At 40.2% G+C, this 15,292-nt stretch overlaps 1 protein-coding gene across 2 annotated transcripts; it reads right to left on the reverse strand.

The window, feature by feature from the left end:
- Window positions 1-5,853: 5,853 nt before the first annotated feature.
- Window positions 5,854-12,080, reverse strand: LOC121985284. 2 transcript variants are annotated; one of them, XM_042538636.1, is made up of 2 exons: window positions 10,740-12,080; window positions 5,854-6,173 (listed from the first exon to the last, which is right to left on the reverse strand). In XM_042538636.1, the coding sequence occupies exon 1, from the start codon at window positions 11,896-11,898 to the stop codon at window positions 10,756-10,758; it is 1,143 nt and encodes a 380-aa protein (XP_042394570.1). In that variant the 5' UTR covers window positions 11,899-12,080; the 3' UTR covers window positions 5,854-6,173; window positions 10,740-10,755. The 2 variants fall into 2 exon arrangements, with proteins under 2 accessions (XP_042394570.1, XP_042394571.1); XM_042538637.1 differs by lacking the exon at window positions 5,854-6,173 and adding an exon at window positions 9,449-9,636.
- Between the last annotated feature and the right edge of the window lie 3,212 nt (window positions 12,081-15,292).

Here is a 15,292-nt window from a genome sequence, read left to right on the forward strand (position 1 = left end):
AAAATCAGAGATGGTTATAATCAATCGAGCATCTACAACGGACGGAGAGGGTCGCGGAGGAAGAGGTAGGTAGATCGGCTCACCTGTTGTAGAAATTGGTTGAGAGATCGATGAAGGGCTGGATTCCGCCTAGGGTTTCGAAGAGGTTGGTCTCGTCGATGGCGAGGCGTCGCTCACTGCCACTTCGCTCGAGGACGAAGGTAGCGTATTATCTATAGCCTTGATAATTGTGGCGCCGACCCATTTTGACTTAACCCACCTGCTAAACTATTGAAGATGAGGAAGAATTTCAGTAGCGACAATGGATAAAGAAAAAAAATTTCGGAATGTAAAGAAGGACTCCAACGATCACAGTGAATGTTGGACCGGAGATGGATGAAGGAAAAACTATCGGAATGCGAAGAAGGCCTCCTCTTCTCAACCAAATGGAGGAGTTGGAGGAGATGCGGTGTGGTTGGACGGAGAAGCAAGTTCGTCGTGTCTTGATCCTAATCGGGAGAGGATCTAGGAAGGGGGGAAGAGGGAGATGAGGTTGAGAGAGATGGTCGGAGGTTTAGGTTTAGGCTGAGAGAGATGGTCGGATGGTCGGATGGTCGGAGGTTTAGGTTTAGGCTGAGAGAGATGTCTCGGTTTAGGTTATCGCGAGAGAGATGGTCGCGCGGAGGAAGGGGCGGGATAAAGATTTAGGTTTGGAGGGAATTCATAGTGTGCAGATTTTGGCTTGTGTGGAAAATTAAAATATTTTATTTGGGTTCATTAACATCGGATTTTAAAAACCGATGTTAAAATCGGTGTCTATTAACGAAAAAAAGGGCGCTCATAGACATCGCCTAAAAAACCGATGTTTATGAGCTAAAATCTGCGCTCATAGACACCGGATTTTAGAAAAACCGGTGTAAAATACTCAAAGACATCGGTTTTAGCCTAAAACCGTTGTTGTTCCACTGATGTCTATGAGCGATTTTGTTGTAGTGTAGTTTCTATCTTTTCATCACTGTTAGAGTATCTTTATTGATTTTCATTACTCTTCATGCATATTTGTGACATGCTAAATTCAAGATCCAAGAACATGCTGAATCCAAGATCCAAGAATCTGTGAATGACTCTGAACTAGATAAAACAAAAAACATATCACTATTGCCACTCTATGAATTTTCTTCTTCCACTATATTTGCAAACTTCGATGAGTTATCTTTACTCTTTGCATTTTCTTTTTTTCTCTCTTGACAATCTCTCTTGATGTGATCTTTTATCCCACACTTGTAGCATGTGATCTCTTTCTTCTTTCTCAATTTAGATCGGGCCATATTATCGTATCCCGACCCATATCAAGTCTTACTCCTATCACATTCTTAATTATCTCTTACCCTAAATTTTTCACCTTGAAATGTCTCATCACTGGCTTTCTTCAACTGATGAAATCCCAACAGATCACTTATAACTTCCTCTAGCTTGAGGGTTTCCTTTCTCCACACCAGAGTCATAACTAAATTCTCGTACATGGAGATAATGGTAGAGAATTCAATAACATCAGTGCCTTGTCTTCATCTTCGATCTTCACATCAACTGTTTTTAGATCACTTACAATCTGATTGAAGATGTTGATATGTTGGCTCATATCTACGCCTTCTGACATCTTAAGCCTGAACAATTTATACTTAAGATAGAGCTTGTTCGTCAATGACTTGGGCATGTAATGACTTTGCAATTTCTGCCAAACTACCATCGATGTTTCCACGTGCATAACATGATACGCCACATCATCTGTTAGACAAAGCATGATCGTTGTCACTGCCTTGGCTTGTAGTTCCTCCTAATCTGACCTTTCCATTGCTTTCGATTTCATTTGGCCTAGTGCCTTCACCATGCCTTATTGCACGAACAAATCTTTAACCCTCCTCTGCTACAAATCAAAATTTTTAGTTCCATCGAACTTCACCATATTGAATTTCACAGAAGAGATCCTAGAAATGATGTCGTGAATTTGATATAAATTGTTGAGATCGCATCGCAACAAACATGAAGAATCACAGAAGAGAAACCAAAGAGGAAGAAAAATCGAAAGAGGAGAGAATATGACAAAGAATTATCGTGGTTAGGCAATGTACCTACTCTATAAAATGGTCATGAAACTCTATAAGAATTAAGATTAGAGTATAATGATAATATTTATACATCCCAAGTCAGACATGATATTTTAGACCAAAAATACAAAGTAAATTTAAAATCCTGCAACTCTCGGCTCCTCCAGAACGAGGCATGGCTAGACCATGTCCAGTGGCACGGTTGTGCTCTTCCAGTCAGACCTTAACATGACTAGACCATGTCTGATGACATAGTTGTACTATTCTCCTCAGACTCAGACTCGACCATCCTATTCTCTTTAGACCCAGACACAACTAGGTCATGTTCGATGGCACGGTTATGCCTAACATAACCTCATATAAGTCATCTCCGGTCGGAAATAAAACCTTTTAAAAAAATTATGTACAATTGAAGTAATTATGATTGAAAATGATCAAAAATGTAAAGTGTAAAATCCAAAGTAAAGCTTACAAATAAAGTAGAATAAGAAATACACATGGACTAATATTGTCATTAGTCAACTGCCCTGAATAAAATTGCAACCGAATCACATTGATCTCTAATATTGTTGGAATTTTTGGTGGAACTTGGATAAGGAAACAATAATGTAGGTGAGACTTTGTAACAAGTATGAGGATGGGAGAAAGACTCTATGAAGAGAAATGTTTACTGCATACAATTTTCATCATACAAGATCCCTATTTATACACTTAGATTCATGCTTCCACATTCTTCTACAATTAATACATCACATCATTCAATATAAAACAATTATATTTATTTTTTTCTATACTAATGACTCTTGTCATAAAGAGTTTTATTGAACTTAGTAAGATAATTGAACTTTGCTTAGTTCATGAAGAGTCGCATGAAGTCAAATTAATTTTGACAACTTCCTTGTATGGTTGACGAAGTCAAGTTGTTCTTGGCATTGCTCTTGCATAGATGAAGAAGTCAATTTATCTTTGGAATAAGTTTACATGTCAACATCTATCCCCCTAAACTTGTTCTTCCTTGAACTCCCAGCAAATTCCTTAGGTATTGAAAAACTTTCATTTTTAGAGGCTTTGTAAATACATCAGTTACTTGATCATTTGACTTCACATGGAGCAATTCTATTTCTTTTAACATAATATACTCCAGCTTATGAAATGAAAGCGAGTATTGATAAGCTTGGATCTTTCATGATGAACTGGGGTTTTGGCTAAAGCAATTACTGATTTGTTATTCACATAGATCTTGGTTGTAGCTTCTTGTTGCAATCTAATATCCTGGAGTAATCTCTTTAGCCAACTAGCATGACAAATATAAGAGGTTGCAGCAATATACTTAGCTTCATAAGTTGATAGAGCAACAATTGAGTGTTTCTTTGAAGACTAAGTGATGTAACATTACCAAGATATAGCACATATCCAATAATACTCTTGCGATCATCATCACTTCTAGCCCAATCGCAATCATTGAAACCAATAAACTCCATATCTTTCGTTGATAAATAGAGAAGCTCATAATCAAATTTTCCTTTGATATATCTAAGAATTCTCTTAGATGCATATAAGTGAAAAGGATTTAGAGTTTCCATATACCTGCTTACCAAACCAACTCTAAATAATATATCAGGTCTTGTATATGTAAGATACCTGAGGCAACCTATTGATGCGGGAAGCACCAGACGATCGAATCTGTGTTTTGATTATGTCAAAAGGTTCAAAGTTAAGGTTATTTGTTGTTTGATAAATTTGAATGAGATTGCAGGAAAGTCCTAAGTGTTCTTAGGTAAAATTCCTAAGTGTTCTTAGGAAAACCCAAGGTCCTAGAGGGTGGTAATCCTAGGCAGAAAGTCTTGGTGGGTCGAACGTTTCGGGCAAAATCCTAAAGTCGGGGACTCTAGGTTGAAATCCTGGTGTCGCGAACCGGGTGGAAGTTTGGACGGGTCGTGGAGAGAACGTCTAGCATGAAGACTGGAAGCTTTAGACGCTGAGCAAAATCTAGTTGGTCTGGAGGATCAATCTGGCAACAGGTAACTTCTCCCGAGAGGAGTAGGTGAGGTCGCGTTCCCCGAAGAGGGAACAATAGGCGTCGGTTTGACCTAGGATTTCTGAGAAACTTGAAGTCAGAACCGGACAATCCGGTGACTGTCAAATACTTGTATTTATCTTATATTATTGTGCTAACTTAGTTTTGCAGGGTATACTTTATTTGTCGACTAATATGCCTTGCAGGAATGAAGTTGCCCAAGGGAATGCTCAGATGAACAGTGTCCAAGGCGCCTCTGGGCTGTTGGAGGCACCTCGGGTTCCTTGGTCGAAAGCCTCGCAAAGTAAGGCATAAAGGCGCCTTCCAAGGAGATGGAACGTGCCTTGAACGCTAGATGGAGGGTGCCCTCCATGGAGCTTGGAGGCGCCTTCAAGTTGATAAGCAGCTGACACCGCAGAGGTTATCGATGCTATGATTTCGGGATAAGTATCCTTGTTGAAGGTGCCTCCTATGGATGCTAGAGGTACCCTCAATGTGCTACTTAAGATAATCTCGAGCAGAGGCTGCAACACACTTGATTTTGGTAATCTTTCTTCCGTGTGCTGCTAACAAGACGATCTTGTGAAGTCATAACACTCTCCGACAACCATAAGCTCTCAATTTCAAACATCATTGTTGTCGGTATAATATTTGATAGCACTTTAATTATTGTACTCGTTTGTAATATTTCAGATTGATAGTGAATTGTCCAAAGTAAACACTCAATGAGTGTGAGTCTTGGAGTAGGAGTCGTCATAGGCTCCGAACCAAGTAAAACTAACTTGTGTTTATTTTTCTTTAATTGTTGTTATTCCGCTGCGTATCTTTGATTGATTCTTTTAAAACGAACAAATTAGCCACGAGCGCTATTCACCCTCCCCCCTCTAGGGCTTTTCGATCCAACACAACCCACAAGACTCTTGTAATAAGTTAGATTCACAAGTTTTTCTTCTCCATCTTTAGTCATTCTAATATCGTATTCAATGGGCATATCTATAGCATAACAATCTTCCATTGAGAATTTTTTCAGAATCTCATTAGCATATTTTTCTTGTAATACAAAGATTCCCTCTTCTCTTTGTTATACTTCAATATCGAGGAAGTATCTCATCAATTCTAGATCTGTCCTCTCAAACTCCTTCTCTATTGATTGCTTGAATTCTCTAATCATGGAGATATTATTACTTGTAAAAATTAAATCATCCACATCAAGTATAAAGAATGCTCATAGGGACACTTTGTGAAACATTCCTTTATAAAGTGTTCATCAATTCTTAAATTCCAAGATCTAGGGGCTTGCTTGAGTCCTTAAAGAGCTTTCTTTAATTTTATACCTTTTCTTTTTGCCCTTTAATGATAAAATCGGGTGGTTGCTTAATATAGATCTCTTTTTCAATATTTCTATTTAAGAAAGCAAATATTATGTCCATATGATATATCTTCCATCTTCTTTGAATTGTAAGAGAGATGAGTACTCTTACTGTTTCAAGTCAGGCTACTAGTGCGAAGACTTCTTCATAGTCAATCTCGTACTTTTTCTTGTATCCTTTAGCAACGAACTTTGCTTTGTACCTTTCAACTTCTTTTGCATTTATCTTTATTTTGAACACCCATTTGACTCGAATAGCTTTGTGTCATTGTAAAAGTGAAGTGAACTCCCATGTATTATTTTTCTTTATAGTATGAATCTCTTCTTCCATTGCTTTTCTTTACTTTGCATCCTTGAAGGCTTCTTCATAAGTTATAAGATCATATTCTATAAATAGGCACAAATTATTAAGAGCAAAGTCAACATCAATCACTTGGCTGGAGTCATATATATTTTGAATGCTCTTCATCTTTTTCACAATTGGACTATTTGGATCATCACTTTCTGACTAAGTATCAACTTGTTTGTGTGATGATACTTCTTCACTCTCTCCTTGCTTGTCTTTCTACCCTTTATAATCTTCTTTAAATGAGATTTTCTTCATGTCATCATTATTGTTATTGTTCCAATTCCATGCTTGTTCTTCATCAAATTCCACATCTCTGTTGGACCCTTAGCGGCCGGCTAGAGGGGGTGAATAATCCTGCAAAAATAACACAAACATTCCTCAAATGTTATAGCTTAATTAAATTAACACTTGCATAAAATAAATATGAAACTAGAAAGAAGAGGCACAACGAGATTTAGTTGGTTACAACCGGGGAAGTTGTTAATTCAAGAAAGTTGAAGCTCACTATCAAAGTCTCCTTCAGGCGGAGAAGCCTCTTACAACGTTGATGGCTCACAAACAAGTAGTAGAATAAAGTAGAAGTGTTTACAAGTGTTGTTGTGAACTATTTGGACTAGGGTTGTATTTATAGACCTGATCGGGGCGCCTAGAAGGGTTCCAGACACCTCTAGGGGATAAAACTTTATCCCTGTCGTAACGGATTGCGTTTGACGTGATTCGAATAAAATTCTTGATCCAAGCATCCGAACCTAACTTAACATTATGTTAACTAGTTGGTCTGGGTTCTTGCTCTAGCTCCACTCACTTGGGCCCGAGTTTTCTGCTCCGGCTTTGGTTCCGCTTGCTTAGGTGATTTCGGCCATCCAAAATAGGGTTCACCCGAAGTTATTTTTCTGCCTTCAAGCAATCTTCCGATCCGACTTCTCATCCCTCAGAAATGTCGCGCACCTCCTTCTCGCCCTCTTACATACTCTTCCGCGGCACCTCGTCCCTCGGACGCACCGAGCTCATTATCTCTCTCCCGCGCCGTCCTTCTCACTAGTTGCGTCTTTCGCTCGACTTTTTGTGCTCCTAAGTTTCTGCACACTTAGACATAGGGGTTAAATACCAACAGGACCTAACTTAACTTGGTTGATCACATCAAAACTACCATGGGGTACTTATAATCTCCCCCTTTTTAATGTGAGTAAATCCAAATTAAGTTAGGGTAAACCATAAAAATAACAGTTATAAAATTTTTACAAGTACAAAAATTTAAAATTTATACTACCCTCCCCTTAGACTTAATCTTTACTACTCTCCTTTTTTATCACATTAAAAATGGGATACATTAAAAATGTTACTTGGAAAGTCTAAAACAAAAGTCTAAGGGAAAATTTCAAAAAAAAATATTAAAGTTTAAGGTTTGAAAAATCTAGATTTATCAATGAAGTTTTAAAAAAATATTAACCTATATAAGGCAGATAAAAAATTTTATATAAAGTTGAAATTATTGTTAAGCAAAAAATAAGGTCTTTTCCGCATTAATTTTTTTAGATAAGTGATAAAGTTATCTTTCTCGAAAAAATTAACTTCTAATTAATTTCTAACCAAATTTTTGGCAAACAATTTAAAGTATTTTTATAACAACTAATTGCTTAACAGTTAATCAATTTAATACTTATTTCAATAATTGAAATTCAACTTGTGGCGAGGTACCAGACCTTTTTGGATATTGGAGAAATAAACCACTTTCTAGACAAAGCCTTTTAAAAAATTAAATATTTAACTTTCTGTCTGAAAGCTAAAGAAAATAATTATCTAAATATGATTTTGGAACCCAAAATAAGTTCCTTCATACATGATTATTAATCAAAAATTTAATAGGAATGTATTTCTATGATATTTTCTTAATTTTTCTCTTAAAATACCAGTTAAACCTTCGACGATGTTTATAATTTCTTTCTAGAGCATGTAAAAAATTTGAATGTTAGTTTTCCTTTTCTAACATTTCTATTTTATCTTTTAATTTTACATTTTCATCTATTAATTTATGAAATTCTTCTTTTAAGCATACATATTCTTTCTTTGATTTTACATACTTTGTTCTCTTTTTATATAATGATTTACTTAGCATTTGCACAATTTTAAATAATTGCTCTAGAGGAAGTTTACTTACCTGACTTACCATATATTCATCGGTAGATGCTATTAGCTTCCTTCTACTCTTGGTCACAACCTCTTTATATAGGAGCTTAGACCATTGCAGCATTCAATGGCTAAATTAAAGTCATTTACTGTCCATTAACCCGTCCAACTCAAATGTCTAGCTAGATTCTTCATTAATCATCGATTAATGTATCTGTTACATTTGAACAGCATGCAAAAACATTCAAATAACAAAACGTCTGTTCATTTGTTTGGGCAAATTTTGCCGCGACCGGTCTAGCATTCGATACGCGTAAATTGTGCTTGTATACAAATTAACTTGGTTCAATGCAATTCGAACCTTGAATTTGCACCTCCTGAGCATCCACGCGTGAGAGAGTCTTTCCTCATGAATTTATTCACAACTACAATGCTTGTGAAACAATATAAATTAATCAATATACCTTGAAACTCCCCATCTCAAACTAAAGTCTAATTCATAATGGTACCTCTTTCCTCTCCATCACTTTTTCATTCACATTTATCCAATAAGGGAAAGTATAAAATAAGTCAGAGAAAACTTCTGCAGACGAAAAAGAAAATAGTATGGGAATTGCAAAGGAACTAACTCACAACAAAGAAATAAACAGAGCAATCCCAACTACTTCAAAAACGTGGGCATAAAAGAAATCTTAATGAACACTATTTGAGTATGAACCGATCGTTAGTTCGAGTGATTGATAAGCTCAGTAGCCGACCAGCCAAGTAAAATGATTTGGTTGGACTTTTGTTGTGCCAAAAAGTATCTAAAGACGTCGAGAGGTTTTTCAGTGCTCGGTCTTCATTAAACAATTAGAGACTTTCATGGAAATTTAACCACAGTAAGAGATCTAGATCGTCTATTACAGTTTTACTGGCTTGAGATCGTCTAGTTCTTTCCATCACATTCAATTTAAATGATCTTGCAAGTTCAATGACACTCAAAACTATGCCAATAAACTTTAGAAGTGACCATTGGTAGGTTAGCCAGCTCGTTCTCATATGCAACAACTCCAGTGGTGAATGGAGAATTGGTCATCTCAGCAGGTTTGCCACTTGATAATTGATCTCCAGTGGCCAGTTGTGGAAGTGGAAGTGTTTGCTTTAGGAAGGCCAAGTCATCTCGGTTGTGGAATCTGAATCTATATGATCTAGTTTTCCTTGTTAATTCCTCCTTTTTTTTTGTTGCTGCTTCTGGTGAATCAATTTTTCTTAGTCTTAGATCTAATAACGTTTCTTCTCTTCTGATGATTGGTTGCTTACATTGAACCCTTTTCCTGCTTTTTCTACAGGACAATGGTCCCTGATGACAATTCAACATCAATCTAGGTTGGTCATCTTAAGCTTCTGGGATTAGTTAAACCACTATCCTGCCTCTTTCTCCCTTTATCTTGTGCTAAACTTCTCTTATGTATTTTCAAGTGACCCAGTTCAATTGTGTTGAATAATTTACCTAGAGAGCTTTTTTTTTTTATTTAACTAGCATAAAATTCATTGAATATTTACAACTGCACTGAAACGTACTTTTTCATGAATATTCTAGGCGCGTGGAAACACTGGTAGCCCGGTCATACTAGTCTTTGGTCGCCCACTGCTTTGGCATGACACCGAAGGGCTATAAACTACCCATTCCAATTCTGATGACTGTGCTCTACAGTGAATGACAGGCCATCAGGCAATGCATGTGCAGGATAACTAAATACAAAGCAAAGTTGCCCCAGGGTAAGGGGAAAAGATATATTTTTATAAAAAACTAAAAAATTTATATGTTAGGGGAATCTCTGAGGCCCTACAGTGGTAGGGCTTTGGTTATCTATCAATCAGAAGAGTCAAAGTTGAGATGAGAATACAGCAAAGCCTCACAAAAACTGCCAATCTCAAGGCAAAGGACCAAAGTGGACCTCCTTCCCTTCACATGCTTTGCCGATTCCCTACCTCTTATCCCATCACATCCCGACAAAATCAAATGCATAAACTTATTCTCGAATCAAGGGAAAGCAAAATGAGAAGTAACCAACGGCAAAAAAGACAGGCAATTATCAAAGAAAAAAAAAAAGGTTTTGCCCACTTTAGTTTAAAGTATCTTTTTATCACTCCTTTATTCCTAAAGTACCTTTCTGAAAGATCTTAAGAGAGTCACAATAAATTTTAGAGATTTTTTTTTTTTTGACTTTTAAGGCAATTACCTATAAAAGATGGACAAGATAAACAAAAGGATAGAAGAGGACTCATTGGATACAAGTTGGAAGAAACTTATATTATTTGTATCTATTTTACTTAGACAGTGCTTTGCCAATTGTAGCACTAAAAAAACGCATGTTTTAGTCAGTAATTCATTCTAAAATAGCTATGTTTTAGTCAGTAAGGACAAAGCACAATAACTATTGTAGTAAGGTGATTACAGGCATCCTTTCTACCTCCCTAATCCATTCCTATATTATATGAAAGATGATAAATCATGAATTAAATTTATAAGATCACCAATGATTACAAGTGGGAGAAATTTTTTTCAAAGACAATGCTCCCGTCTTTCTCTAATCAAATGGACACCCACAGCAAATAAAATTACAAGAGATCAAGACAAAAATTTAACAGATTTCAGTGTATATATATATATAGAACATATTGCAATTTATTCAGGCATAATATAATTTCTAAAGAAAAAAGATTGAGTCAATACAGAATTAAGATTTTAATAAATTAAAAAAATATGAAAACAATAAATTACACACAAAAGAAGGGGGAAATGTTTACCTAGTGTTTAGTTATTCTAGGCGTAGACAAGCAGTGAAAAGCCTTGCGATCGTCGCAGTTCCATTTCCTCTTCGCTTGCCCAATCCATCACCGACCACGTGCTCGCTGATGACGCCGATGAAGTTGAAGAAGCGGAGCAACTTGTCTTCTGCATGCTTCTCTTCCTCCCGGATTTCCTCCTCTCTCCGCCACTTCCTCCGCTACTGCTACAGCTCCTGTTGATGTGCTTGGTCTTACCATTGTACCGGTCGGTGGCCAAGTTTTTGTACAGCGGATCGCCGGAACGCCCCTGGCTAGGATTCTCCTCGTCCTCGAACCGAAGAACGAAGACGGCGTGCCCTAGTTCCGCCGCAACGGAGGCGGAGACATCGCCGCCGGAAGTTTTGGGAACAGAGGGGTTGTTCTTGGGGTGGAAGAACCAGTTGTGGAGGTCCCAGGAGAACTGGATCCGACCCCCGTCGAGTTCCACTCTTTCGCTGCCGCGGAACTTCCAACGTAGGCGCCGCACGTGCACGACCCGCTTGCCGTCGACCTGCACCGACATCGCAAATTCTTTCCCCTTCTCCTTTCCCCCGATCTCGATGAAGATCTCGCGGTCCCGGCCTCCGAGTCGGGCCCGAGACCTGTATGACCTCCGGCTGCCTCCGTTCTCCACCAGAACCACATGCTCGAGCCTGGATATCAGTGCCGAGGGCGCGAGAGGGTGCTGGGCTTTGGTCTTCTTGTGCGCCTCGTCGATGAGATCCCCCGCGACGAGGATTAGATCTGCATCGACGGAGACGGCGACGAAGAACCCCACGGCGGGCTCGGGGCCGCTAGGGAAGGTCGCGCGAGTGAGGTCCCACGTGATGTCCACGGAGCGGCGGCGACCGACTCGATCCTTGAAGTGGAACCGCCTGGCGCCGCGCCGCTTCCAGAGAAGCCACGGCCGGACACGGAAACTGAGGGGCTCCCCTCCCTCTTCCTCCTCGTCCTCGCCGTCGTCGTCTACCTCATCGAGGCGGAGGACGGCGCGAAGGGAGAGGCCGAGGAGAGTGCGTGACCACGTGAGCGAAGCGAGGCCGAGGGGTGTCTCGTAGACCGAGGTCGTCAGGGTCGGCCCTTCGGAGGAGGAGGCCGACGGCCCAGCAGCGACGACGCCTCGAAAGCACGAGGGCATGGTCTTCCAACGAGGTTTTGGCAGCCCGGTTGGTAGCTCGGAAGTGAAGAAGAGAGGGAGGGAGAGGGCGATTGAAGTGGGTATTATATCAATTACAAAGGAAGTGGACAGCTAGCGGCGTCGAAATGTCACCGTGCAACAACACCTCCTCGGATTCTGCTGCTAGCCAGTAGCCCCGCTCCCTTCCCCACCCCCATTGCTGCTGTAGTGGTAAGCAATCAAATTAATAGACCAAAGAAGCTTTCCTTCCTTGTACTGTCTGTCTAACGGCTTCACTGACCTGACGCTTGTAACTTGTAACTGAACAGGTGCGTGGTAATTGCTGCTCCTTCCGCTAATTCGTAAGTTGTTTACAAAAACAGATGCAAAAGACTCGGCTCCTGAGGTGGGCACGAGCCTCATACGGATCCACGTCCACGTCCACGTCCACGTCCACGTCCACGTCCACGTCCACGTTGCCAGGGCATCGAATAATGGTGCCGATCGGGTGAATGACCTCTTTATTTTACTGGCAATGGCACGTCGCAACAACGCAAGGGTCAACAACGCATCGCATGGACCACAGTATTTCTGTGCCACGCTACACGAGCTCGAAACGAGACTGCCCTGGCCCGAGGCTCGCGGAGGACACATTACACTTACAGCAGGCCCACAAATGCCACCCCACCGAAGCTCTTAAATTTGTGAGGATTTTTTTTTAAACAAAAATACTTATTTCAAGCACTCAATTGGTTTTTAATTAAATCTCATTAAATGATTACCTATATTTAATTAATTAGACTCTTTAATTACTCTTGCAGATTTACTTTTATTGGTTTAGATAGGTCAAGATAGATCTTCATAAAGTATCTATCTCATTAACCACGTGTAATTGCCATTGATTTTTCAAATGATCTAACAAATATTTTTTTAAGTGCTCAAACATCGAATGGCTAATGTTACACTGTCCTTTTGTACATACGTATTCATAAGGTTAACAATATTCCTAGTGTTTGTATCCCTTGCAAGACATCATTATGTCTTCTCGGGGCGATGCGATGATTAAGACATGGGATATTACCACATGAGGTCTTAGGGGTTGAAACTCGGCGCGACCGAGCATGACTTCTTCCATGTCTTGACCATTTGCACTAATGACTAGTAGCTACCCGTGATTTATCTCCTCCGTGTTGACCTAGAGACGGGTTGACGGGGGCACTAGGGGCAAGCGAATCGTTTTTTTTTGCCACATGATAATCTCAAGTTTATGGATGACTTATAACTACCTTGAACAAAAACTCATAGATAGAAAATATCAAATTAACACTCATTGTTTTATGGATGACTTATAACTACCTTGAACAAAAACTCATAGATAGAAAATATCAAATTAACACTCACAACAATGTCTAATGATTAGGAATGTAAGTGAGTCAAAACCAAGTTTGACTGTATTCGAACTTATTTATTTACTTATTGAACTTATTCAAGCTTATTTATTAGGCCTAACTCTAGTTTGTTGTGGAAGTCCAGCTTTTGGTCAAAAGTCAAATAGAGTGGTAAGCTCCTGGTCGAGGCGATACACCTGACTCCCTCAATTCTCGACTCCGTCAATTCAGTCACCCGACTCCCTCAACTCGGTAATCCGACTCCCTCAACTCCCAACTTCCTTAGTTTGGTTGATTGACTCCCTCAACTCGGCAACCCGACTCCCTCAACTTCCCACTCCTTTAGTCTAGTTGTCTGACTCCTTCAACTAGGTAACCCAACTCCCTCAACTCTCGACTCCTCAGTCCGATCGCTCAACTCCATCAACTCAGCAACCTGACTCCCTCAATTCTTGACTCCCTCGGTCTCACCTAACTCCCTCAACTCAGCAACCCAACTCTCTCAACTCCCAACTCCCAACTCCCTCAATTCGGTCGTCCAATTCCTTCAACTCGGCAACCCAACTCCCTCAACTCTCAACTCCCTCAGTCCAGTCGTCCAACTACCTCACTTGGCAACCCAACTCCCTCAACTCCCGAGTCCTTCAATCTGGTTGTCCAACCCCCTCAACTTTGCAACCCGACTCCCTCAACTCTTGACTCCCTTAGCCCAATCACCCAACTCCCTCGAGCGGGACTTGCATCATACGTGGTTCATTAAGCTATTTCTCCAAGAAGACGTGGACAACGTAGTCAGTCGCTCCTAGAGGACGTGGGCAATGTAAGTGTTTATCTCAAAACACGAGGAGAACGTGAATGCACATCTACATCTTTATAAAAGGTTGCCCACTCTTGCTAGCACAAGTATGAAAACACAATTATCTAAACTTTACTACTTCATAGCTTTCACTTGTGGCTAGCTTCTGTGCTAACTTGAGCATCGGAATGGCCACGCTGAGTCTAACCTCGGCACCACTCCTAACCTCCTGCTGAGTGATTGTATGATCGCCGTGAGCCTTCTTAACCATCTTGTCATGTATAACTTATTCCATGGCAGTTACCCTTAGTTGACTCACTAGATCGCAATCTCAAATAGCAACAAATTGGCATCGTCTATGGGAATTCGTCTGAACTGAGACGTTGAGATGGTGGAACCATGGAGAACTATCGATGGTCCTAGTTCCACAAGCGACATGGCTTAGGGTGAGACTATCACCATGGATCAAGGAGATTTCAAGATGTTAATTGATCAAGCGATGAAGCGGGTTCTGCAAAGGCTTCCTTCCTACAAATTTGACTCTTGAAGAAGTACCCAATGCCTCAACTAAGGTGTCACCCATCCCCAGTCGAGTGTCAATGGACCCAACAAGCCCTCCTCCTATTGCCTTCGCCAAGCCATGGAGCAAGACCATGGTCCTACCTGAAGAGCGTCCAATTGATCTTTGATGGGAGAGACACCTCTTCCAAACCAAAATAAAAGCAAAGAGCCCCGGCATGCCAAAGAAAGAAGTTCCCAGGGGCACGTCTTTCTCAAGCCGAGTCCTGGATGATGTGTGACCACGTAATTTTTGGATGCCACAACTCGGGGAATACATCAGTTCAGTCAGCCTCGAGGACCATCTAAGCTAATTCAAGAACACCTCCCTACTTCACCAGTACACTGATGGCATCAAATACTAAGTCTTTCTAACGACTCTCTTTGCCTTAACTCAACGATGGTTTAACCGATTATCAGCCTCATCCAGCCAAACTTTTATCGGCTTCAAGGTCGCATTCTTGCATCACTTTGCCAACGATAATAGCTACCATAAGATGCCTCTGAATTTGTTTGCCCTAAAGTTGACGACTGAAGAGAGCCTAAGAGAATACATACAAAGGTTTAACAAAGTTGCTTTGGGCGTGCCCTCGACTACTTCTAAAGTACTCGTAAGCGCTTGTTGAATCGAAAGAGACGAGGGGAGGAGGTAAATCTCATTTGTTTAAAAACT

This window comes from Zingiber officinale, chromosome 5B (genome assembly GCF_018446385.1).
Source record: "Zingiber officinale cultivar Zhangliang chromosome 5B, Zo_v1.1, whole genome shotgun sequence".
NCBI classification, from domain to species: Eukaryota; Viridiplantae; Streptophyta; class Magnoliopsida; order Zingiberales; family Zingiberaceae; genus Zingiber; species Zingiber officinale.

Bases quoted from the DNA above. Each gene is read 5' to 3' on its own strand.
- LOC121985284 (XM_042538636.1), bottom strand. From the start codon at position 11,898: ATGCCCTCGTGCTTTCGAGGCGTCGTCGCTGCTGGGCCGTCGGCCTCC.